At 43.5% G+C, this 27,502-nt stretch overlaps 1 protein-coding gene across 1 annotated transcript; it reads right to left on the reverse strand.

The window, feature by feature from the left end:
• Positions 1 to 5,166: 5,166 nt before the first annotated feature.
• Positions 5,167 to 26,826, reverse strand: mcur1 (mitochondrial calcium uniporter regulator 1). Its single transcript, XM_042332383.1, has 11 exons — positions 26,559 to 26,826; positions 22,737 to 22,856; positions 19,339 to 19,442; positions 17,354 to 17,455; positions 14,664 to 14,705; positions 12,559 to 12,660; positions 9,869 to 9,910; positions 7,971 to 8,042; positions 7,141 to 7,194; positions 6,195 to 6,309; positions 5,167 to 5,740 (listed from the first exon to the last, which is right to left on the reverse strand). Exons 1-11 carry the CDS (start codon positions 26,794 to 26,796, stop codon positions 5,685 to 5,687), a joined length of 1,047 nt encoding a protein of 348 aa, XP_042188317.1. The 5' UTR covers positions 26,797 to 26,826; the 3' UTR covers positions 5,167 to 5,684.
• Between the last annotated feature and the right edge of the window lie 676 nt (positions 26,827 to 27,502).

Here is a 27,502-nt window from a genome sequence, read left to right on the forward strand (position 1 = left end):
TATTTTGTCATAGTGAGTGATGAACTGTGCCAATAAAAAAGGTGCGAAAATATTTGCCAAAAATTGCAGCGAATTTTTTGGCAGGTTTTGCAGAAAATTGCGGGGAGTTGATTGGTGCTATTTTTCCTCCCAAAATGCATCACTTCGTATTTCTCCGCAATAAACTTCATCTACATAAGAACATAAGAATCAGGAGCAGGAGTAGGCCATTCGGCCCCTCGAGCCTGTCCCGCCATTCGATAAGATCATGGCTGATCTTCTCACCTAACTCTGATTACCTGCCCTATCCTCATATCCCTAAACCCTTTGTTTTTTAAAAAATCTATCAGTCTCAGCCTTGAAAATGTTTAAGGATTGAGCATCTACAGCCTTCTGGGGTAGTGAATTCCATAAATTCACTACCCTCTTGAGTGAAGAAATGTTTCCTCAACTCTGTTCTAAAAGGCTGACCCTTAATCTTAAGACTGTGACCCCTGGTTATAGATTCTCCTACCAGTGTCTACTTTATCCAGCCCTTTAAGAATCTTATATGTTTCAATAAGATCCCCCCTAATTCTTCTGTACTCTAGAGAATATAGCCCTAGTTTTTTCAGCCTATCTTCATAGGTCAGTTCGCCCCATTCCAGGAACTAACCGAGTGAATCTACGCTGCATACCCTCTAGGGCAAGTATGTCCTTTTTTAAATAAGGAGAGCTATCCTTTCATTGCATAGGTCATAAGAGAGAAATACACCTTACCAACCAATGCTTTCAAGTACAGAGCATTAAATAATACCATATTTTTAAATGTCTTCACTTGTAGCCAGCTGTAAAAAAAAGCTTCAAGGTAGTCTTTGTTTTTCACCATATGCAGCCAAGGTTACACACTTTAACTGCAGCAGATCAGGCAGCAATTGTTTTGGATTAGAACATCTTTGAATCAATGTCAAGAATGCAATAATTTGTATTGGTATTGACTGATCACTCTAACTGAATGTTCTGCATTCTTAGTTTCGTCAAAGTGTCATTCAGCTCGTACACTTACACCAGATCCAAATTGTATTTTTAAAATAATTAACCTTGTATTTGTCAGTCAATATGAAATCCCTGTAACCAGAACCGATTAAATGATGCATCGGGCAAACACAGCAAACTGAAATTTCATTAAGGGCTGATAAATGTTGAGAACATGCTGAAAAGTCTCCCACCTCCTGCTCACCTGAAGGCAACGACTTATGCTGGAAGTTTGTTACATAAAAAAAACCTTCCATTTGATATAGTGTTTTTCACGTCTTCTAGTCGTCAAAAAGCGCTTCACAGAGTATACAGTAAAGTGAACTGATTTATAGTTGTCGGCGAAACAAGGCCGCCAATTGCGCACAGCAGTGTCCCACAAACAGGCGTGGATGGAGTGACCAATTTATTAATTTGTTGAAGGCTTATTATCCCCAGAAAAGCGATCTGCCAATTGACTACCGACCAGGTTCCTACTTACTGCTAGGTAAACAGAGGTATTATAATAAATAATAACAATTCTTGTATTTGATATAGTACCTTTTACGCCAGGAAGGTATCTCAAAGCACTTCACAGGATATATTGTAAAGAGTAGTCACTGCGTATTTTGCAGGTGGGCATGTCAGCCAAATTGCACACATTCAGCCATGAAGTGAGTAATCAATTTTATTATGGGGGAATTGATGACCAGGACACTGGGAGAAACTCTGTTTTCTAACAGTGCCATGGAATCTCTAATATCCACCTAAACAAGCAGCAGGCACAGTTTAACACCTGATTCAAGGATGGCACCTCCAACAACGCAGCACAACCCCAGCAATGCATTAAAGTGTCAGCCTAGACTTGTGAATTCAAAACCTCAACATGGGGTTTGAACCGACAACCTTTAGACTCAGAGGCAAGAATGATACTAAATGAGCCAGACACCTATGACACATCATGTTTAAAACACATTGATAGGATCTATCATTGCAAGCAGCCCTGCAGTATCTCACTTGACTAGTCATCCTTAATGTATTTAGAGAGCACATGCTTGCAATCTGCTTGAGTGTGGAATATCATACCTGTTGACATCAGCACAAGTATGCCCACTTTTGATCAAAGGAGCTTGCAGTATGAACTCTCCTAGATCATTGATGCTGGGACCCAGTATAGAAACTCCATCACCACCCAGCCAACATCAGATAACTCAGTACAGAACAGGAATTAAAACTTAATCCTTCTCGTCTGTAATTTTGAATACCAAACCAGATCTGGTGTCAGTCAACACTGAGTCACCAATGATCTGAAAGTAATTATGGATTGCATGCAGGTCTTTTTTTACATGTAGTCCCTGTGTGATTTTTAAAGACTTTGTTTTAAAATCATATCATCAAGCATGTAGGTAAAATAGTGCTACCAAAATAACCTTCAGTGTATGATTACAAGGAGGGGAGAGAAGAGAAAGTTTTTCTTATTTTACAAGAAAAAGATTAAATATTGTTGAAGGCCCAAATATTTTTTCCTTCCTCTCTCTAAAGGAAAGCTATGAAAAGAAAAACTCATACATATTGTGCCCATGGTTGTGGTAGACTACTTCAGTTCACTCAATTATAATACAACTATGATGTAAAACCAGCAACTATAGTAAGCGATCAGCCAGCCTGGCACATTGGCAAGACTTAAGAGGGGCAAACTAATCACAAGGACAAGAGACTCTACCCACTCAACTCTTGTTAACCCTCCATGTCTCCAGGGAGATTGTGCACATTCCTTTCCACACAGAAATATTTTCATGATTAGGTAGCTTACATGAAACTGTCTGTTTTGATACTGTTAAAAGCATGGTGATGAGTTTCCACATGTCAGACACCAGGCTGACCAAAGAAAAGTAGAGACTTGTTAGCAAAAGATTTCTGTGCATGTCAGACTGGTGTCTTAACCCAAATATTAACTGCTACACTGTGCAAATTGCTCTTGTGGTTTTCAGATAAGCTTGAGAACCACCTTCTTTTCTAAATACTGAGAAAAAACATGATTCTGTACAAAATTCCAGGAAGCGGACCATTTTAGATCATTACAGCACCACACACATGTTGAATACATACTAGGTTTGGTATCAGTATGAATTGGTTGTGACGTACCCCCATTTAGATTCCATGTTATTGACTACAGGTTAGAACACTTGCCTCGCAAGCAAAAGGACCTGGGTTTGAGTCCTGAGCAGGGCGAAATGTTAGGCAAGTTTCCTTACTACACTCCTGTTTGCCATGCAGTAAATAGGAACCCAGTTGTTAGTCGATTGGTGGATCGCTTTTCCATGGGAAATAATCCCTTCAAAAACAAAATTCAAAAATAATAATTTAGTTACTCAATCCATGACGATTTGTGGGATACTGTTGTGCACTATTGGCTGACGTGTTTCACCCACAAAATAAACAGTGAATTCACTTTATAGATTATTCTGTGAAGCGCTTTTGAAGTCTTGAAGACGTGATAATCCTTATATTTGATATAGCACATCTATATATATTTGATACTGGCACATCCTTGTCCTAGTGACTGGTTTGCCTCGCCAAGTCTTGCTGATGTGCCAGCTGGCTATATCATGCAAGGATTATTAAAGTCACTCCACTTTACGATATATCCTGTGAAGCGCTTCTTGCTTTCCAAAGGACAGTCAGTATGAGCCTAGATGAAACTAAAATAGTTCCATGATTAAATAAAACCTTTGAAACTCTTCTAAATGGACACCAGAACAAAGTTCTTCTATTCTGCTGCCATGAAAATATAGCCTTTGGACATGTAGTCGAAACAAGAACAATCAGGTGAAAGCTTGCACTTTAAATGACCAAGGCTTTCCATTTTTCCAGTAACGTGCTATAATTTGTCAAGTTTAAACACTATAGATTTGTTTTCAATATAGAACAAAGGTCATTTGCATGCATGATATAATGTGTAGTTTACATGGTCGGAAGCTGTGATACATCATAGCTTAGCTACGCAGGCTTCCTCAGAGCCAATCCAACCTCAAGAAGAAGTTCTCTCTTCATCAACCAGTTAAGGCTACGTGAGCCCAAAGGGATTTGAGGCTGCAACAATCTGGTCTCTTGTGTTTGCTCAACTGATTGAATCATGCAAAATGTTGCACTTCAGCTAATAAATGATAAATTAAATTTAATATAGATAAATGTAAGGACCAAAAGGTTGTGGGTTCTAGTCCTATATGAAAACTTCACAAGAGTGGTTCAAATTAAGAAATCCTTTAATTTGGCTGGATTTTATTGTTCCAGAATACCCACCCTACTTTCTTCCTAATCCAGTAAATAGCATCAATCACTAGGTGTTGATTACTCTCCAAGTAATGAAAAACTGTCTGATGTTTGTATTAAACTTGCCCTTCAAAACCCTTGACCAGTCTCCTCTTGTCCTACTTCTTGGTCTACCTGAAAGTATTGTTCAGGATTTACTTTCTTTATCTCATTTAACATTGTGTAAATCTCTAAACATTTCTTTTTGAGGTTGAAGAGCCCTAATTATCCCTCATGAAAATCATAATCAAGTAACACTTCAGGGCAAATAGAGAACAAATTGTTGCAAGTCCAGTCTTTTGGGTGAGATGTTAAACCAAAATATCTGCCAGATTGGGTGATTTAGGTAGCCATTGAAGATCAATGCCCTGAAGAGCAGTCATGGGAAACATAGGAACATCTGCTGGACCAGAATACACTAGTCAATCTGGCTAGATCCACCTTCAAATGTCATCTCGACTTTTCTTGCTTACATCCAAATTCCCCTTTTCCAAATCAAAAAGTTACGCAATCACCTCTTGAAACTGCACACATTAATTGCTTGAATATCTGAGTCTTGGTCAATACTCTCTCATGTTAATTCACGTGAATCATTTCCATTGTTGTTTGTGGGATACTGTGGGTGCAGATTTGCCTACATTCCAGTTACTACATTTCAAATTAACATTGTCTAAAGAATTTTGAATTGATTCAACTGAATAATGTTCTATAATAATTATAATTATTAAGTAGATACCATTGCAATTTCTGTGAGAGATTAGAAACAAACAACCTTGATGTAAGATTAACCAAACCACCACATGATGGCAGGCTGCATCCAACAAGCATCAGAAACGGTGTTAAGAACAATTAGTAAAAACAATAAACAACAAACCACATTTATATCCATTCAGAAACTCTTTAATTCCATAGCTTTATTATAATCATTTGAATCTTTCAATCTCATCCGTTAACTTTGGGTAAATTACTGACAAATGTGAACGTATTTTCTTTATCAGTGTTTAACTTAAAACCAGCAGCATTCCCTTTACAGCCACCATGCTGAACCACCTACCTCACACTGTGAACAGGATGACATTAACTGGTCGTCACACTATTTAATTATTTCTTGAGTAAATATATTTCTTGGTAAAAAAAATTGCAAAAAATGTGTTAAATTAAACAATACAAATTTAAAGTCACATTCCTCAATATGAGTGAATTATTACATTTAAAAACAGTTGATATGTGTTATAATAGCTTCATTGAATTACATCATCAATCTATATATATTTCTTGATTTCTTTAAGGCATCCAGTGCACTTCAAATGAAATGGATCCATTAAATATTTACACGTAACCACCACTGAAGTACATGCTTCAAGAGAGAATATTGAGATCCATTAGCAGGAATATGTGTTTCACATCCAGACACGGTAAAATCCAAGCGCTATTGTAAGGCATGTGAAAACTGAACCTATAAAGGAATATTCAGCGATAAGAAAACAGTAACAAGTGAGTTTATTCTGTTAAACATTTTAAGATGCAACTCTTGGGTAAAATAATCAAGCACTTATCTTAACAATAAAAATGTTTGGATTGCAAAACTGATAATATTGATAAGAATTACTTTTATACAACAGTCAGGTGGTGACAGATAAATCTGACAAATCAGTCCATGGTTAGATTCAGTTTTTAGCCACTGTAAAAAACTATTGTGCCAAAAAATGTTGGGGCTTGATTTCAATTCAATCCAAAGTTTCAGTATCTGCAATGCCTTTAGCACAGTATTTGCTCTAAAAATGTTACAAACAAATCATATCTTTATGCAGAAAGTTATTTACCCCATTTACATATAGGCGAGTATGTGTATTCGCTGACCAATAATTAAATAACATCCATTTTTAATTTGTTAATTGCTGGTTTCTTACCTGCTAAATACTTTATTGTGTCAAGTTTATGTGACTCTAGCAAGGTTTTGAGTCCTGCTACTTCAGTCTCTATTTTCCGATCTGTCTGAGTCACGGCACGTTCTTGTTGTGAATTCTGAAGAGTAAACAAAAGCTGAATTCAAACTGTTAAAAATGATAGCATCAGGGTTTAAAAAAGGCAATAGAGCAGCCACAATGCTACACTTTTAATATTTCACTTTAGCAGATGATGATCTCCCTATTAAATCACAAGCATCTAAACAAGATTACTTTTTGGAGCTGAACTTGTTTTATGATCTTGTCATTTGAAATTGCACCATATCACATTGTTGAAACATCTCAACATGTTTCACAGGATTTTTACACTGTGCTCAACAATATCACAAACAGCCTTGAAGTGAATAACCTATTTTATCTGTTTATATATTTAACCACACACCTAAAATTAGAGGGAATAGATTTCCACACACAAATTAATTTATTACAGGGAATACAACCTTAAATAGGGAGAAAAACAATATTTTGCTGTACTGACACTTGCACTGAGGTTCCCTCTCCAAAACATTTAGATAAATCTGATTTAAATGTTTTCATGCAGAGACTTATTGGAACATGGAAAGCTTTGATACAAAAATTTGGTTACAAAAATTAAGCTCAAATATCTTAAAACAAATTGGATAATTATTTGAAGAAAAGCAATATTAATGTATATGGGAGGAAATAAATTAGGAAAAGATATAGCTCCAGTGAGGGAGGGAGCACCAGAAGAGGCTCCATGGGCTGAATTGCATTGTTCTGTGCTATAAACTTCTGAGGCTGCAGTATGACTTCAGCAGATTGACCCAGCAGTGCACAACAGCCCTCTTAAATGACTGTGAACTTAACTCTCCTACCTTTCTAGCTAAATTTGAATAATTGAGGGGGGGGGGGAAGAAAAATTCTTTACCAACTCCACTATTTGTGACCTGGTTTCCAGTAGTCGTTTTTCATGTTCATTGAACTGAAGAGACAAAATGTCATTTTGTTTATGATTAAAACTACAGCAAAACATCTATAACAAGCATCTTTATTAATACCAATTTATAGGAACTTACAATTTCTTTAAAGGGCACAAATTACAATAAGCTCAATAGTTTACAATAAACAATTACAATTATGAATAAAATAATGGAGGTGCTGCAGTTTCTAAAAATAAGATTTTAGTGGCAATAAACTCTCTGAAACTCTGAATCCATTAGTTTTGAGAATTAAATTGAAGTTAGAATACAATGACTGAATATGGCAATAATATTGCCCAATAATTAATATTATCATAATGTGCTGCTGCACATTAAACACCATTAAATATTGAAGTAGAAATGCTGTCAGCCACATTGGAAGCTTCATTAATGGCATGTCATCAAATGGTCCTGAACAACCTGCAATCTGGATTCTGCTTCATCCAATAGAAATTGGTCCAACTTCAGCCAGAAAACACTGAAAGCTAAACCAGACACTCTTCTTAGGCCAAGTAGGCTCTACAGAAAACGATTACTACCCCCTCCCCTAGGTGAACCTGGAGTCCTTAAAATTCAGATCATCTATCCAAGTCATTGTAGAAAACAATCAACACAGTCCACCCAAAATGCAGACAGGATTTCACCCATTGTTATTTTGCATTACTCACTAACTTAATATCCACTGTAAATCTTACCAAAAGTATAGACAAAATACTAATAATATTAAAAAGGGTTCAACAAACAACTTCAGGAGATAAAAATGACATAAACCTCTTACCATTTCTTTAACTCTACTCTTATCCAAGTTAAGGTCCAGCTTGTTACTTGTAGACAGCTTGTTGACTTCATCCTGTAAGGATTGGAAAGACTAATAAATACAACCTTCATACTCAGTGGCCTAAAACACATTAAGTCAATTGATAAAGAAGGTGAAGAACGTTGCAGGTATGAGAGTTGGGATTGGGAGAGTTAAGGATGTGGAGATGTTAGGCCAAGCCAGGTTTAGACTTGTGATGTATATACAGAATTTCATAACAATTTTGATGAGTGAATTGGTGGGAAACTGACATAGTTCATACTCCAATTTCAAAGGGAGCTGAAGACTTGGCACTGTTCACAACATACACACAAGCATGTTTTGGGGAAAGTTGCAGAAACCCACGACAGAATTAGGCTTCACACTGGTAACTTAGGTTATGTAATGTATTTGGCGAACATGATTGTGGCAGCCTCACAGATATAGTGCGCAATTCACTGCAATTGGGACAAATTTCAAAGAATGCGAAGTTAGGGAGGAAGTCCTATCTCCCCCCCATCCTCCAGATCAAATTCAAAATCCTCATTTTCAACTTTAACAACTGTACAATTCGCCTCATCGGTGGGCGAGCTTTCAGCCATTCTGGAGTTCCTCTGACTCCCTCATTCACCTCACCACATTCAAGGTCCATCTCAATACCTCTCTCTTTGACCGCATTTCCGATCATGTTTTCCCTCCCCACTCACCTTAGATTACATCCCTAGCTCTGGTACTCAGCCAGCAGTGTCAAGCTTTTTATTTGAAGGAGGAGGGGTGGGTGGGGGAATGCCTTCCTGATTTGTAAGTGTAAATTTATATCATATTGTGAAAAGGGGGCTAGGGATAAACCACTCAAGTACAGAAGTATTGATTGTACGAAAAAAATGAAATAATGGACAGTATAAAATATCTTGAGGCACATAGATGCATCAGAGACAGCCAGCATAACCTAAGGAGTGGGCAGCTGTGCTTAATTGAATTTCTTTGGGAAGTTAGACTGAGTGAATAGAGGTAAGAAGTTTATGTTACAATGCAGCCCTGTCATAGCACTTCACTATAGCACAAATTCACTTAATAACACGGTGGCACTGTGGACCCAGTTCATCGTGCAAGCACGGAGCCAGCCCACTTGGGTCCCTCCCGCCGGTCAGCTTATCACAGTGAATCAGCCAACTTCCAGTTCATTAGGTTGTCATGAATATCACTTCCTGTTTTGCAGTGTACATGTACAGCAGGAAGTGATATTAGCAGTGACCTAAATGATCCAGAAGTTGACCATTTTACTTCCTTCACCAAACAAAAGGTTTAATTCCTGGTAATCAGGTGCCGCTATCAACATTTGTCACCTTCCACATTAAACTGGAAATTACATTGGTGGGACCCAATGACCCAGCAGGTGTTGTGCACACACAGTCAAGCCCCTTGTTGCACCTTTCTACAATGCAGTTTAGGAATTTATGGATGCCAAACATGACATGTTATTCAAGTTACTAGTACTTTGACTTCTTGGATTATCATGACAAGTTGGGATATATGTTTTAGTTAAGGTTCTTGGACATGCAACACATTCATATCCCCAAAATACTCTGCTGTCCCCAAGCCTTGGCTCTTGCCAGCCTGTGCCTTATACTCTCTGAAAATAGATAAGCAGGCTGTGTTCCTCCAGAGAGAGAGTACATATTCAATTCCAATACATGGGATTTCCATGTGCAGGTTGGATACATGAAATTTTCAGTAGTTTGAATACTCTTAAGCACGCTGATGGGATTTCCACATGCATCATCTACCCAGCTGACCAAAAACAATGCAAAACATCAGGCTTTCAATCTGAGTTATCTAATGACAAATAACCATGGAGCAAACCTGTCAAAAGGGCTTACTATTAATTGCTTTTGGAGCTGAAACAATTCAATTTTCAGTTTCTGAAAGAAAGAAAATGACCAAATGAACAAAAAGTTTCAGAAGATACAATGAAACTTGAGATCACATGCTTTTTGCAACTTAAAAACGTTAACATGATTCCAGAAACATCAAGTTTCTATTCAGACTTATTTTGTTCATCCCACTTTGTTAGAAAATTGTCCTATAAAAGGAACAACAACAACAAGATTACATTTGTATAGCGCCTTTCAAGTGGGAGAATGTCCCAAGGCGCTGGACAGAGTGCAGCATTTCAGACCCGAGCTGGGGTCAGGGAGGGCGAAGGGAGGGGAGAAGGGGGGTGGCCGATGGCATGGTCGAAGAGGAGGGTCTTGAGACAGGACTTGAAGGAGGCTAACGAGGGGGCGAGGTGGAGTGATTGGGGGATGGAATTCCAGAGGGTGGGGGCAGAGGCTCAATGGTGGGGCGGGTGGGTCAGGGGACGTGAAGCAGGCCAGAGCTGGCTGAGTGGAGGGAGTGGGTGGATTGGTAGGGAGTTAGGACGCAGCCTGTGGACGGAGGAGTTGGGAAGGCCGACAAGCAGGGCGTTTGCATAGTCGAGCCTGGAGGTAATGAAGGCATGAACAAGAGTTTCAGCGGCCTGAGGGGTGAAGTAGTGCGGGTCATGGCTTGAATGTGGGGGAGAAAAGACAGTTGAGGGTCGAACAAGACACCCAGGTTCCTGATGGCTTGGTGAGTTGTAGTGTGCAACCATGGAGGTTGATGTTGCCAGAGCCTGAGGTGCTGAGGCACTGGCGTGAGCCAATCAGGAGGGTGGAGGGTGGAGGCAGAAAGATAGAGTTGAGTGTCATCTACATACATATGGAAGTTGACCCCATGTCTGCGGATGATGTCACCAAGGGGGAGCATTTAGATATTAAAGAGGAGAGGGCCAAGGACAGAGCCCTGGGCGACGCCAGATGTGACAGTGTGGGGGCTGGAGGAAAAACCGTTAGAGGCAACACAGTGGAGACGGTGAGAGAGATAGGAATCGAACCAGGCAAGGGCAGATCCGTGAAGATTGAGTAAAGCGGAGTATATGGGGATGGAGTGGTCGACAGTGTCGAAGGTGGCAGAGAGGTCGAGGAGGACAAGGAGGCAGAGGGAGCCCTGATCACAGATGTTCAGAATGTCATTAGTGACTTTGACCAGGGCTGTTTCCGTGCTGTGGACAGCATGGAAGCCGGATTAGAGGGGTTCAAAGAGGGAATGGCGAGAGAGAAAGGAGCGGAGCTGGGGCGCAACGTTCCAGGACCTTGGGAGAGGAATGGGAGGTTAGAGATGGGGCGGTAGCTGGAGAGTAGGGATAGGTCCAGGGAAGGTTTTTTCAAGTTGGGGGTGATGACGGCTGTTTTTAGGGGGGTGGGAACTGAACCGGTGCCAAGGAGAGGTTGATGACATCGGACAGGAGAGGGGCCAGAAGATGGAGCTGGGAGACGAGGAGAGACGTGGGGATGGGTTCGAGGGAGCAGGTGGTGGGTTTGAGTTTGTGGACAGTCGTGGTGAGGGAGGAGGGAGAGATAGGGTCGAAGGAGTATAGGGGAGGTTGGGTGGGGGTGGGTCATGAGGGAGAGGTCATGTGGGGGTGGCTGTGGACGGGGCTGAGGTGGCTGAATGTATCCCCTCGGTTTTAGATTTGAGGAAGTCCAGCATCTCCTCAGTTGGAGTTTGAGGAATGGATGGGCGAGGTATGGGAAGGTAAACGGAGGAGACGGTTAGTGGTGAAAAAGAGAAGACTGGGGTTGTTCTTTGCCTTCAAGATAACCTTGGAGTCGAAGGAGGATTTGGCGGAGGCAAGAGTGCATCGGTAGATCTTGGTGTGGTGAAGCCAAATCTGCCAATGGACCGTTAGTTTGGATTTGGTCCAGGCCCGTTTGGCAGCTCGGACTTGTGCCTTGAGGGAACGGAGATGGCTGGTGTACCGGGGATTTACGGAAGTATGAGGCAGTTCGGAAGCTGAGGGGGGCAAGTGAGTCCAGAATGGAGAGGGAGTTGTGCAGAAAGGAGAGTGAGGAGGGGAGATCAGTCAGTGAGGGCCAGAGGTGTAGGAGTTCAGATGACTCCAGGGCAGTGGAGAGGGAGAGGGAGGAAATTTTTTTCCATGGACAGTATGTAATGATGGAGGGAACTTAAACAGTCACACTCAGTTACAGTACAACATACAAAACACATCCCAATCTCGTCATGCTTAGTCTAAGGATGAATAGTGGTGCAAACGTCTTTGAAACAGGACTACGTTAGCAAATGAGTATCTGATCTTTTATTAAACCAACAACAAACTTTAGATAGGAGAAAACATACTCTATACATTGACCTAATATAAATATGTGAATCTGCTTTTCAGAATATTAAAAAAGGATCTGCTCTATCAGGTAAAAAAAAATCACTAATAAATAGCTTTGTCCATTTTTAAACCCTTTCTGAGAGGCAAGTTCTGTTAACAATGGTTTGATTCTATTTAGGAGAATTCAGCGATCCGTTACATTGGGCTAATTAATCCACATTAAAAGTCTTTGCCTATAATGCAGCCTCTTGCTCTATCCATGTCAGGCCTTTCTCAGATTTGATTCTAATATTTATTTTCATCTCCAGAGACGCCAGTATTTTAGAGCACCTTGACAACTCTTCCAGCTTCAAGCTATGATCTCACCTCATTCTCTGCTCGTAATGCTGAGAATTCACTCTTTTCTAAGATAATCATGTCCTTTTTCACTCCGGCTATTTGTGACATTATCTGCTGAAGCATTATCTCCTGCAATTAAATTACAATGGTTACCATTTCAGAATAATTTACAACAGTACTATTCCAATAACGAATTAAGAAAAGCTGTACTGTTGTAATGTACCATATTCTAAGAAGTATTTTGAACAAATAAGTGTAATTTAGAAATTTAAATACAAAATTTGCACTAACACAGTTGAACCCTTGCGTACGTGCCTTGGTATAGTCCTGGTCTACGTATAGCACTGGTGCACTATACAACCCAGTATATTGGAAGTGGGGTATAATTTCAATGCTGACTGACCTGCTTCCTGCACATAGTGCACAGTTGCGGAAAACCCAGCAACCGCTGGAACAACAACAAACATTTATGGAATGCTTTTCACGTCGAGAGGACGTCCCAAAGCGCTGAACAGTCAGGTGTCAGGGCCCGAGCATGGGGGAGGAGTGGTGTAGGCATGAGCGAAGGCTGAGAGGTGGGAGGGCGACCAAAGGCACGATCGAAAGGAAGGGTCTTGAGACTAACCTTGAAGGAGGCAAGAGAGGAAGCGAGGCGAAGGGACTGTGGGATGGAGTTCCAGAGTGTGGAGGCAGAGCGGCTGAAAGCCCGGCCACCGATGGTAGGCGGGTCGGGCGGGAGATATGGAGCAGGCTGGAGCCTGCTGAACGGAGGGAGCGGGCAGATTGGTAGGGAGTTAGCAGGTCAGAGAGGTAGGAGGGGGCAAGGCCATGGATGGCCTTGAAAGTGAGGACGAGGATCTTAAAATCGATCCACTGAGGGATGGGGAGCCAGTGGAGTCGGGTGAGGGTGGGAGCAATGGGGTTGTGGAGCCTGGTGCACAAGAGTACACAGGCTGCAGAGTTTTGGATGATCTGTAGCTTGTGAAGGGAAGAGTTGGGAAGGTCGATGAGGAGGGAAGCGCTTGTGAGAGCAGTTGCTGGCTTCCTGTACACATGCACAGGAAGTCATGTCAGTGGCAACCTGACAGATGGCTATTTTTATAGTGCATAATGGTGTCTGACTGTAAAATGCCAGTTATTACGTTAAATCCACACATCTTATATAAAAATGCAGGCATGTTTCTTCCAATATTAAAAATGCACATGCACAGGCAATAATCCTAATAAATCCTAATAAAACATTGTAGTGAGGTAGGAAAATATAAATATTAAAATAGTTATATTGATATGCTGAGAGACACGGGCAACCGACTAAACTACATGACTGCTGTAGCCAGTGCAGGCCACGTGTAGCTGTATGATTTGGGCTTTTCCCAGAATATCGTGGAACTATATAGAGGTAATTTGCTCAGATGTCAAGAAGTGGATCTATCAGTTGGTTTTCTGACCTCCATTCCTCCTTGTTTCAGAGACCACAAGCTTTCGAGGCATTTTGAAAACCTGAGTCATAGTGGAATCGTGCAAATTCCATTTTACTTCCTTCACCAAACAAAAGGTTTAATTCCTGGTAATCAGGTGCCGCTATCAACATTTGTCACCTTCCACATTAAACTGGAAATTACATTGGTGGGACCCAATGACCCAGCAGGTGTTGTGCACACACAGTCAAGCCCCTTGTTGCACCTTTCTACAATGCAGTTTAGGAATTTATGGATGCCAAACATGACATGTTATTCAAGTTACTAGTACTTTGACTTCTTGGATTATCATGACAAGTTGGGATATATGTTTTAGTTAAGGTTCTTGGACATGCAACACATTCATATCCCCAAAATACTCTGCTGTCCCCAAGCCTTGGCTCTTGCCAGCCTGTGCCTTATACTCTCTGAAAATAGATAAGCAGGCTGTGTTCCTCCAGAGAGAGAGTACATATTCAATTCCAATACATGGGATTTCCATGTGCAGGTTGGATACATGAAATTTTCAGTAGTTTGAATACTCTTAAGCACGCTGATGGGATTTCCACATGCATCATCTACCCAGCTGACCAAAAACAATGCAAAACATCAGGCTTTCAATCTGAGTTATCTAATGACAAATAACCATGGAGCAAACCTGTCAAAAGGGCTTACTATTAATTGCTTTTGGAGCTGAAACAATTCAATTTTCAGTTTCTGAAAGAAAGAAAATGACCAAATGAACAAAAAGTTTCAGAAGATACAATGAAACTTGAGATCACATGCTTTTTGCAACTTAAAAACGTTAACATGATTCCAGAAACATCAAGTTTCTATTCAGACTTATTTTGTTCATCCCACTTTGTTAGAAAATTGTCCTATAAAAGGAACAACAACAACAAGATTACATTTGTATAGCGCCTTTCAAGTGGGAGAATGTCCCAAGGCGCTGGACAGAGTGCAGCATTTCAGACCCGAGCTGGGGTCAGGGAGGGCGAAGGGAGGGGAGAAGGGGGGTGGCCGATGGCATGGTCGAAGAGGAGGGTCTTGAGACAGGACTTGAAGGAGGCTAACGAGGGGGCGAGGTGGAGTGATTGGGGGATGGAATTCCAGAGGGTGGGGGCAGAGGCTCAATGGTGGGGCGGGTGGGTCAGGGGACGTGAAGCAGGCCAGAGCTGGCTGAGTGGAGGGAGTGGGTGGATTGGTAGGGAGTTAGGACGCAGCCTGTGGACGGAGGAGTTGGGAAGGCCGACAAGCAGGGCGTTTGCATAGTCGAGCCTGGAGGTAATGAAGGCATGAACAAGAGTTTCAGCGGCCTGAGGGGTGAAGTAGTGCGGGTCATGGCTTGAATGTGGGGGAGAAAAGACAGTTGAGGGTCGAACAAGACACCCAGGTTCCTGATGGCTTGGTGAGTTGTAGTGTGCAACCATGGAGGTTGATGTTGCCAGAGCCTGAGGTGCTGAGGCACTGGCGTGAGCCAATCAGGAGGGTGGAGGGTGGAGGCAGAAAGATAGAGTTGAGTGTCATCTACATACATATGGAAGTTGACCCCATGTCTGCGGATGATGTCACCAAGGGGGAGCATTTAGATATTAAAGAGGAGAGGGCCAAGGACAGAGCCCTGGGCGACGCCAGATGTGACAGTGTGGGGGCTGGAGGAAAAACCGTTAGAGGCAACACAGTGGAGACGGTGAGAGAGATAGGAATCGAACCAGGCAAGGGCAGATCCGTGAAGATTGAGTAAAGCGGAGTATATGGGGATGGAGTGGTCGACAGTGTCGAAGGTGGCAGAGAGGTCGAGGAGGACAAGGAGGCAGAGGGAGCCCTGATCACAGATGTTCAGAATGTCATTAGTGACTTTGACCAGGGCTGTTTCCGTGCTGTGGACAGCATGGAAGCCGGATTAGAGGGGTTCAAAGAGGGAATGGCGAGAGAGAAAGGAGCGGAGCTGGGGCGCAACGTTCCAGGACCTTGGGAGAGGAATGGGAGGTTAGAGATGGGGCGGTAGCTGGAGAGTAGGGATAGGTCCAGGGAAGGTTTTTTCAAGTTGGGGGTGATGACGGCTGTTTTTAGGGGGGTGGGAACTGAACCGGTGCCAAGGAGAGGTTGATGACATCGGACAGGAGAGGGGCCAGAAGATGGAGCTGGGAGACGAGGAGAGACGTGGGGATGGGTTCGAGGGAGCAGGTGGTGGGTTTGAGTTTGTGGACAGTCGTGGTGAGGGAGGAGGGAGAGATAGGGTCGAAGGAGTATAGGGGAGGTTGGGTGGGGGTGGGTCATGAGGGAGAGGTCATGTGGGGGTGGCTGTGGACGGGGCTGAGGTGGCTGAATGTATCCCCTCGGTTTTAGATTTGAGGAAGTCCAGCATCTCCTCAGTTGGAGTTTGAGGAATGGATGGGCGAGGTATGGGAAGGTAAACGGAGGAGACGGTTAGTGGTGAAAAAGAGAAGACTGGGGTTGTTCTTTGCCTTCAAGATAACCTTGGAGTCGAAGGAGGATTTGGCGGAGGCAAGAGTGCATCGGTAGATCTTGGTGTGGTGAAGCCAAATCTGCCAATGGACCGTTAGTTTGGATTTGGTCCAGGCCCGTTTGGCAGCTCGGACTTGTGCCTTGAGGGAACGGAGATGGCTGGTGTACCGGGGATTTACGGAAGTATGAGGCAGTTCGGAAGCTGAGGGGGGCAAGTGAGTCCAGAATGGAGAGGGAGTTGTGCAGAAAGGAGAGTGAGGAGGGGAGATCAGTCAGTGAGGGCCAGAGGTGTAGGAGTTCAGATGACTCCAGGGCAGTGGAGAGGGAGAGGGAGGAAATTTTTTTCCATGGACAGTATGTAATGATGGAGGGAACTTAAACAGTCACACTCAGTTACAGTACAACATACAAAACACATCCCAATCTCGTCATGCTTAGTCTAAGGATGAATAGTGGTGCAAACGTCTTTGAAACAGGACTACGTTAGCAAATGAGTATCTGATCTTTTATTAAACCAACAACAAACTTTAGATAGGAGAAAACATACTCTATACATTGACCTAATATAAATATGTGAATCTGCTTTTCAGAATATTAAAAAAGGATCTGCTCTATCAGGTAAAAAAAAATCACTAATAAATAGCTTTGTCCATTTTTAAACCCTTTCTGAGAGGCAAGTTCTGTTAACAATGGTTTGATTCTATTTAGGAGAATTCAGCGATCCGTTACATTGGGCTAATTAATCCACATTAAAAGTCTTTGCCTATAATGCAGCCTCTTGCTCTATCCATGTCAGGCCTTTCTCAGATTTGATTCTAATATTTATTTTCATCTCCAGAGACGCCAGTATTTTAGAGCACCTTGACAACTCTTCCAGCTTCAAGCTATGATCTCACCTCATTCTCTGCTCGTAATGCTGAGAATTCACTCTTTTCTAAGATAATCATGTCCTTTTTCACTCCGGCTATTTGTGACATTATCTGCTGAAGCATTATCTCCTGCAATTAAATTACAATGGTTACCATTTCAGAATAATTTACAACAGTACTATTCCAATAACGAATTAAGAAAAGCTGTACTGTTGTAATGTACCATATTCTAAGAAGTATTTTGAACAAATAAGTGTAATTTAGAAATTTAAATACAAAATTTGCACTAACACAGTTGAACCCTTGCGTACGTGCCTTGGTATAGTCCTGGTCTACGTATAGCACTGGTGCACTATACAACCCAGTATATTGGAAGTGGGGTATAATTTCAATGCTGACTGACCTGCTTCCTGCACATAGTGCACAGTTGCGGAAAACCCAGCAACCGCTGGAACAACAACAAACATTTATGGAATGCTTTTCACGTCGAGAGGACGTCCCAAAGCGCTGAACAGTCAGGTGTCAGGGCCCGAGCATGGGGGAGGAGTGGTGTAGGCATGAGCGAAGGCTGAGAGGTGGGAGGGCGACCAAAGGCACGATCGAAAGGAAGGGTCTTGAGACTAACCTTGAAGGAGGCAAGAGAGGAAGCGAGGCGAAGGGACTGTGGGATGGAGTTCCAGAGTGTGGAGGCAGAGCGGCTGAAAGCCCGGCCACCGATGGTAGGCGGGTCGGGCGGGAGATATGGAGCAGGCTGGAGCCTGCTGAACGGAGGGAGCGGGCAGATTGGTAGGGAGTTAGCAGGTCAGAGAGGTAGGAGGGGGCAAGGCCATGGATGGCCTTGAAAGTGAGGACGAGGATCTTAAAATCGATCCACTGAGGGATGGGGAGCCAGTGGAGTCGGGTGAGGGTGGGAGCAATGGGGTTGTGGAGCCTGGTGCACAAGAGTACACAGGCTGCAGAGTTTTGGATGATCTGTAGCTTGTGAAGGGAAGAGTTGGGAAGGTCGATGAGGAGGGAAGCGCTTGTGAGAGCAGTTGCTGGCTTCCTGTACACATGCACAGGAAGTCATGTCAGTGGCAACCTGACAGATGGCTATTTTTATAGTGCATAATGGTGTCTGACTGTAAAATGCCAGTTATTACGTTAAATCCACACATCTTATATAAAAATGCAGGCATGTTTCTTCCAATATTAAAAATGCACATGCACAGGCAATAATCCTAATAAATCCTAATAAAACATTGTAGTGAGGTAGGAAAATATAAATATTAAAATAGTTATATTGATATGCTGAGAGACACGGGCAACCGACTAAACTACATGACTGCTGTAGCCAGTGCAGGCCACGTGTAGCTGTATGATTTGGGCTTTTCCCAGAATATCGTGGAACTATATAGAGGTAATTTGCTCAGATGTCAAGAAGTGGATCTATCAGTTGGTTTTCTGACCTCCATTCCTCCTTGTTTCAGAGACCACAAGCTTTCGAGGCATTTTGAAAACCTGAGTCATAGTGGAATCGTGCAAATTCCAGAACTTTACTTTAACAGGTACTTACTGCACATACTCAGAATAAGATCTGGGCAAAGCAGCAGCTGGGTACCATTGCATTCCTCATCAGTGCGGTTTTCTTGAAGTAAATTAAAGCACACAACACCTGCCAATCAATTACATTCACATGATGATTACAGAGTCATCAAGCAGAATAGGGGATGTACCCCAAAAAACCTTTACTCTCACTCAGAGGATCTATTAAACATGAGTTTTTCATCCATAAAAGTTTTTCTTTTAAAAAGACTGAGGAAAAATCTACATACGACTTTTGTTCCCTTTCATCAGGTAGAAGTTAATTGGATATTGTAAATGTGCAGAAGTAACTTGAAGGTGTTATCTCACCAAAGGGTTCATACAACTTTCATAAACGGAGTATCTCATTCTTGTCATTTACTGGGATCTTTGAACTCTGTTTCGAATTGTAGAGCAAGAGTGTTTTTTTTTTACTTGTGTTGCCTTACCTGTTGAACTTTGGTCACCATATCCTTATAAATCATTTGCATATTAGAATTCATGATCTTCAGCAATGCAGCTACCACAACCTCTGATTGATCAGTGCTGAGGCCTATGCAAAAGACAGCAACAAAACTCAAATTACACACTAGATTCTGTTTTAAAGAGGTAGAAAAATACAACGGGAGCAAATTAAACAATGCCTATTCAAAAATGAGGAGATTTACAACTCAGGAATTGCAAGTCTTCCATCCCAACTACCAAAAAACACAGTCAATTCACTTTACAATATATTCTGTGAAGCGTTTTGAAACTTCACAACAAAGTGATAAGGCGCTGTATCAAATGCAAGGATTATTATTATTACGAATAAAAACTCATGTTGAAATTGGAGGATTTGGACACATACCTGTACATCTTTCTGTAAAAAAATTGGAGGATTGAGATGGACCTTGAAGGAGGCGAGGGAAGGGGTAAGGCAGAGGGATTTTGGGATGGAGTTCCAGGGCACGGGGATAGACAGGCTGAAAGCCTGACCATCAAATGATGAGGCAAGCAGGGTGGGGGAACGTGAATCAGGCTGCCGAGTGAAGATTAGTAGGGTTTTAGAAGGTGGCAGAGATAGGGTGTGGTAAGACCATGGAGGGATTTGAAAGTGAGGATAAGGAGCTTGAACTCCATTCTCTGGGGGATGGGGAGGCAGTCTACCCAAGCAAGAATAGGAGTAATAGGCGTGTGGAGTTTCGTGCATGAGAGCACAGAAGCTGCAGAGTTCTGGATGGTCTGCAGCTTGTGGAAGCAAGAATTGGAAAGTCCGGTGAGAGTTGTCGTAATCCAGCCTGGACGTGTTAAAAGCATCCCTCAAAAATGAAAGGAATTGCCGTCAATGGTTTTTGGGGAAAGAATTTATCACATACAATTGAATTTCTCCAACTACAGTACTATGATTAGGTTTTATAAATGAGTGGAACAATATTCCCACTATTGTATGATAGAATTATATCCTTACTCAGTGAACAGCTATGAAGTAGAATTCTGCTATTATTTACAGAACTGCAGCCTTTCCCTCATTTACACCAACATAAAATGATGGAACATTGATAGATTAACTATTACTTTATCCAACATGAAATGTAAATTATTCTCAGCCTTAGGACTTCAATCACAAGATTAAATATAAAACTGAGTGAGCAAAGTTTTGACTCCTCCTGAAGATGACTCAGTGAGGAATGGGCAGCTAACTGAGGGGTTAAACTCTGCATCTTCCAGTTAAATCAGAGTTCTGAAAATAGCTGGTTATATTTGATATATTTAACAGATCAAACGCAATGATGTATTATTCCATAGCTTCTGGTTGAAAGGCTGTTAGAATACAATTGACACTTATATAGTGCATATCAGGAGGACATCCCAAAGCACTTAACAATTCTGGCTGGGCACCAGAGCTGAAGCAGGGTTGGGTGAGGAGGGGAAGGAATGATGGAAAGCATAGTCAAAGAGGTATGTTTTGAAGAATACCTTGAAAGGGGGAAGGGGGAGGAGGGACCTGAGAATGGAGTTCCAGAGATCAGGCACCAAGTGGCTAAAAGCCCGGCTGCCAATGTGAGGCGGATAGAACGGAGAATGTGGAATAAGTGGAGTCCTGTAGCTCAGTGGTTAGAGCACTCGCTTTGCAAGTGAGAGAGACATGAGTTCAATTCCAGGCAGGGCGAAACCTTGGGCAAGTTTCCTTACTCCACACGCCTAATAATAATCCCTCCAAAAAACCAAAAACAATAATTAAATTGGTCATTTTCAATCTACGACTGTTTGTGGGACATTGCTGTGCGCAATTGGCTGCCGCGTTCGCCCACAAATATACAGTCAATTCACTTTACAGTGTGTTCTGTGAAGCGCTTTGGGACGTCTAGAAGACGTGAAAAGCGCTATATCAAATGCAAGGATTATTATTATAAGCTGGTGTCGGCTCAGGTAAGGAAACATCTGGGTTGGTAAGGGTGAAGGAGGTTGCAAAGCTAGAGTGGGACAAAACTATTAAATTTAACCGTTAGAACAAGGATCTTGAAATCGATCCATTGGTAGATGGGGAGTTAGTGGAGCCGTGCAAGAATGGGGTGATAGGCCTACGGAACCTACTGCAGGAGAACACAGGCTGCAAATTTCAGTTTGTAGCCTGTGCAGGGAAGAACTGCAGAGCCCAGCAAGCAGAGCATTTGGAAAGTCTAGTATGCATGTGATGAATGCCTACATGAGGAAACTCGAAGGCTTGGTGTGGCAACTGCTGGAAGGTGTTACCCTGGAGTCCAATAGGCCTTTTATGAACCTGAACACCTGGCTTGCAGAGAGGCATGCAGATGCTGCTCAAGCTCTGCACCTCCAACTGGTGGAACCATCGCTCAATGTGAAGGGATGTGTGCTCGAGCTATGGGCAGGAAGATGGTGGCAATGTTCTCACACATTTCATGCTGAGCTGTGTTGCCCACCAGGAAGTTCACAGGGAGCTCAAACCCATGCTCGTCAGATGTAAATGACCAACTGGTGACTATCTTCCTTGAGCAGTGAGTGGGAGGCGGGGAAGAGGTAAGCAAGATCTCATTGGAGCTGACCTGGCTCCAAGGCAACATGTTTGGCAAAGAAATGTTAAAATCGAGCCCACCCTCTGTGGCAGTATCGGTAGCCCAGTTACTAAACCAGGCAGATTCGTAGTACTCTAGGGCACTTCTGATGAGAGGATAGACAGGCTGCCTCATCGGCGGCAGACCAGTCACTGGAGCACAGACTGTTTTCACTCAGCTCCAGTTAACTGCGCAAGCTAAAGCCCTAACAGATAGGGTATATCTGCTATATCAAGCAGTAGGAAAGCTTGCTAGGCAGTACTCTCAGTGGCAAGCTATGCGGTTTTAGCTGGTTAGACTCCAGCAGTACCCCAATACACACTCTAGGTCCCCAAGCTTTGGCTCTTGCCAATCTGTGTCTAATAATTTCCGGAATTAGGTCAGCAGGTTGCGTCCCTCCAGATAGAGAATGAGCATTCCATTCCAATAAAATCTCTAGAATTTGCATGTATAGGTGGGATGCATCGAAATTTATTTGGTTATTCTTAAGCATGGTGATAGGGTTACACAGGTGTCACGAGACACTTGGCTGACCAAGAAACATATTGACTGTCATCAATGTTATGTTGAAATGGCCTTTTTATGAGAAGCACAATGTTTTCATCCCTTCCTTCTAGTTACAAGTTTCACTCCCACGACTGCCTCTCTGTCACTCAGTCTCACCTATCAATTTCAGTCACTTTTGTCACAATGACTTTGCCAGTCAGACCTTTCCATTTGACAACAAGTAACCTCCATGGAGAATATAAAATGAAAATTGGAATTAAAAGTAAACCCACCACTTTACTTACCATTTTCTTCTAGTAGTCGCACTACTGCATGAGTATCAAAGTAAAATTTTTGAATCTCCGATGGCAACAGGTCTACTTTTCTCAAATCATACTGCAAGCATACTGTTGACGTGCTCAGCTCTGAAATAAATGATGCAAGATTATCACCAGAAGAAAAACAAGAAACTTAAAAAACTTTCATTATAAATGATTGTTGAGCTATCACAGAAAATTGGGTAAATAAAAGAGAAAAAAAGTAGAATGCCATCAGAATAGGTAACTTCTGCAGGGAGCTCATAATCATGGGATCAAATAGCGTTCCTATTTATCATGAACTTTCTATGCTTTTAATACACATTTTAAACTGCATGAAAATCTCCACTACATATATCTGTTGTGGAGAAGAGTAAGGAGAGAATCTAAAAAATAACATCATTTATGAAAAGACATTTGACTGAGTCCTGTAGCTCAGTGGTTAGAGCATTCGCTTTGTAAGCGAGAGACCTGGGTTTGATTGCCAGTAGGGTGAAACCATGGGCAAGTTTCCTTACTCCACACGCCTGATAATAATCTCTCAAGAAAACAAAACACTAATAAATTGATCACTTCAAACCATGACTGTTTGTGGGACACTGCTGTGCGCAACTGACTGCTACATTTTGCCCATAAATATACAGTCTATTCTGTGAAGTGCTTTGAGACATCATGAAGACATGAAAAGCGCTATATCAAATGCAAGGATTATTATTATTATTCAGTCAAATTATGGTTTCAGATGTTATTCCATGTGAAGGATGCCATATGAATCACCACCCACCTCCGCTCACTGAAGAGCCAGGTGCGGGCCTGCCTCAAATCTGGCCTAACGGTCCACCGACAAATCTGGCTGGACCTCCTCAAAATCTACCGCTCCACTCTAGCCTCGGCCAAGTCGTCCTTCTACTCCAACTCCTCCAACCTTCACTGCGAGGAGATGCTGGATTTCCTTGAATCCAAAATCAAGCGAATCTGCTCCGCGGTCACTCCCCCTCCAACTTCCACCCACCCCCCACCCCTTCCCTCCCACACTCCGACTCCTACCCATCCTCCCCTACACACCTTCGTACCCATTTCCCCATCCTCTGTCACCAAACTCATCCTGTCCCTGAAACGCACCACCTGCTCCCTTGACCCCATTCCCACTCCACTCCTTATCTCTCAGCTCCACCTCTTTGCCCCACTTATCACAGACATTATCACCCTCTCCTCTGGCTCTGTTCCCATTCCCCTAAAAACTGCCAACATCACTCCCACTTTGAAAAAACCCTCCCTTGATGCATCGCAGCTATCACACTACCGGCCCATCTCCAACCTCCCCTTCCTGTCCAAGGTCCTTGAAAGAGTTGTCACCTCCCAGCTGCGCTCTTTCCTCTCCACCCATTCATTATTCGAACCCCTTCAGTCGGGTTTCCGTGCTGCCCATAGCACAGAAACCGCTCTGGTCAAGGTCACCAATGACATCTTGACCATCTGCGACCAGGGTTCCCTCTGCCTCCTCGACTTATCGGCAGCATTCGATACGGTCGACCATGCTGTCCTCCTCCACCGCTTGTCCTCCCACCTCAACCTTCAAGGCCCTGTCCTTGAGTGGTTTAGGTCGTATCCCTCCCACCGTCTTCATTTTATTTCCACAAACAGCTTTTCCTCCGGCCCCCGCACTGTCTTGTGCGGTGTCCCTCAGGGCTCTGTCCTCGGTCCCCTCCTCTTCACCCTCTATATGCTCCCCCTGTGGTGACATCATCCGCAGACATGGGGTTAACTTCCACATGTATGCGGATGACACCCAACTCTACCTTTCCTCCTCTACCCTCAACTCCACGACCACCGATGTCCTGACAGCTGCCTGTCCGACATCGAGTCCTGGACGAGAGACAACTTTCTTCAGCTCAACGTGCGCAAAACTGAGGCCCTCCTGATTGGCTCACGTCAGCGCCTCCGCACCTCAGGCGCTGACACCATCAGCATCCAAGGCTGCACTCTCCACCTCTCAAAGCCAATCAGGAACCTCGGCGTTTTGTTCGACCCTGAGCTGTCCTTTCTCCCTCACATCCGCACCACAACTGGCACCGCCTTCCATCACCTCCGGAACATCGCCAGACTACGGCACTACCTCACCCCTCACGCGGCTGAAACCCTGGTTCACGCCTTTATCACCTCAAGGCTGGACTATGGGAACTCTCTCCTCGCCGGCCTTCCCGCCACCTCCCTCCACAAGCTGCAGGTCATTCAGAACTCTGCAGCTCGTGTACTGTCCCGCACCAGGCTTCGGGACCACATCACTCCCACCCTCGCTCGCCTCCACTGGCTCCCCATCCCCCAGAGGATCGAATTCAAGATCCTCATCCTCACCTACAAGGCCATTCACGGCCTTGCTCCCTCCTACCTCTCCAACCTACTATCCCCTACCTACCTGCCCGTACCCTCCGTTCCTCTGGCTCCGGTCTGCTCCACATCCCCCGCCCCAACCGCCCTACCATCGGTGGCCGGGCCTTCAGCCTCTCAGCCCCGAGGCTCTGGAACTCTATCCCCCAGTGCCTTCGCCGCCTCCTCCCTTTCCTCCTTCAAGGCCGGTCTCAAGACCTTTCTCTTTGACCGAGCCTTCAGCTCCCCTCTCGACTCTCTTCCCCCTCCTCGCTCTCTCCCTTCCCTCCCCTCACCCTGACCATTTCCCCCCTCCTCGCTCCCTCCCTTCCCTCCCTCACCCTGACCATTTCCCCCCCAATGCTCGGGTCCCGACCCAACTGTCCAGTGCCTTGGGACGTCCTCCCGACGTGAAAGGCGCTCTATAAATGTAATCTTGTTGTTGTATCTTGTTGTAAATGCAAGTTGTTGGCATTATCTAATTTGCCATTAAACACGATGATGATAGAGCTGCACATTCCGAGAAAGTGAAACTGAACAACTGTATTTAGCATGTGACAGTGTCAATTTATGTCAGTCTTTTGGAAGCATTTTTCCAATTAAATTTAAGATTCTATCAACCTCCAAATGCTATGACTGACATTTCTGTTTGTTGCCCCAAACACCTGCTAGAAAGTGTGTGAGTGAGTTGAATAGTCTGTTAATGCTCACTCATGAAGCCCACACTTGTAAAATAGCCACTTGGACAAATGCTGCGAGAGACACAGTCAAACACCGTGCTATACATACATATACATACATAATAATAATAATAATAATCCTTGCATTTGATATAGCGCTTTTCACGTTGGGAGGACGTCCCAAAGCGCTTCACAGAACACACTGTAAAGTGAATTGACTGTATATTTGTGGGCAAACATACAGTATACAGTGCTATACATACATATACACACATACAGTGCTATACATACATACACACAGACACAGTGATATACATACATACATACATACATACATACATACATACATACATACATACATACATACATACATACATACATACATACATACATACATACATACATACATACATACATACATACATACATACATACATACATACATACATACATACATACATACATACATACATACATACATACATACATACATACATACATACATACATACATACATACATACATACATACATACATACATACATACATACATACATACATACATACATACATACATACATACATACATACATACATACATACATACATACATACATACATACATACATACATACAGACACAGTGATATACACACATACACACAGACACAGTGATATACACACATACACACAGACACAGTGATATACACACATACACACAGACACAGTGATATACACACATATACACACACACACAGTCTCACCCCTGGCGGGCGCCCTGCCCTTGCCATTAGCTCCTGTCCAGTCGGCAGTGTCCGGGCTGCCGTCACGCAGCCGCGCTGAGGTCGAGCCCCACTGACAGCGAAAACCTGAAGCGGATGAAGCAGTGACCCTCCGGCTTCCCCGCGAGGCGAGGAATCGGCAGCAGCCGCGGCCCGGCCCCGGGCGGCCCCCGAGCCTCGCCACCGCGGAGCCCACACCGACCGCGACCGCCCGGCTCATCAGCGCCTGACGTCACTGCGGGCAGCCTGACGCCGCGCACGGTCCTCGCGCTGCAGCTCGCGCGCCTGTTCTCCCGGTGACGTCAGCAGTGTTCCCCCTCCCCCCCCCCGCGAGTCCACCGCGTCAGCGCCTGTGATTGACAGCGGGTCAGGCCATCCCGTCTGTACACGCGAGCGGCCGCCACCCAATGTTGGTAGATGGGGCGGGTTCACGCCTAATTGGGCGGGTTTGTCATGTGTTGGGCTTCAAGCATGGCTTTGGGCGGGTGGCCTAATTTTAATTCTTTTACATTTAAATGTTTGTTTGTCCTTTGAGGACATAAATATCCTTGTATTTGATATAACACCTTATCACGTCTTCGAGACGTCTCAAAGCGCTTCACAGAATAGACTGTAAAGTGACGTCCTCCTGACGTGAAAGGCGCTCTATAAATGGAATCTTGTTGTTGTTGTTGTTGTTGAATGGACTGTGTATTTTGTGGGCGAAACACAGCAGCCAATTGGGCACAGCAGTGAGTGTCCCACAAACAGTCATGAATTGAGTGGCCAAATTATTTATTTATTTTTTGGAAGGGATTATTATCCCCAGAAAAGCAATCCGCCAATCAACTAACAACCGGGTTCCTACTTACTGCGAGGTGAACAAAGCCGTGGGTAAGGAAACTTGCCCTCTTACCACATAAAAACATTTTCAAGATTCTCGGCCA

The sequence above is a fragment of the Callorhinchus milii genome, unplaced genomic scaffold, assembly GCF_018977255.1.
Source record: "Callorhinchus milii isolate IMCB2004 unplaced genomic scaffold, IMCB_Cmil_1.0 Scaffold2, whole genome shotgun sequence".
NCBI classification, from domain to species: domain Eukaryota; kingdom Metazoa; phylum Chordata; class Chondrichthyes; order Chimaeriformes; family Callorhinchidae; genus Callorhinchus; species Callorhinchus milii.

What these genes read in the sequence shown, in the direction of transcription:
- mcur1 (XM_042332383.1), bottom strand. Translation starts at nt 26,796, where the DNA reads ATGAGCCGGGCGGTCGCGGTCGGTGTGGGCTCCGCGGTGGCGAGGCTC. An exon ending in GCGACTACTAGAAGAAAATG is followed by an intron (nt 19,443 to 22,736) that starts GTAAGTAAAGTG and finishes TCTTTTGCATAG; the next exon opens with GCCTCAGCACTGATCAATCA. An exon ending in CATTACGAGCAGAGAATGAG is followed by an intron (nt 14,706 to 17,353) that starts GTGAGATCATAG and finishes TCTTTCTTTCAG; the next exon opens with AAACTGAAAATTGAATTGTT.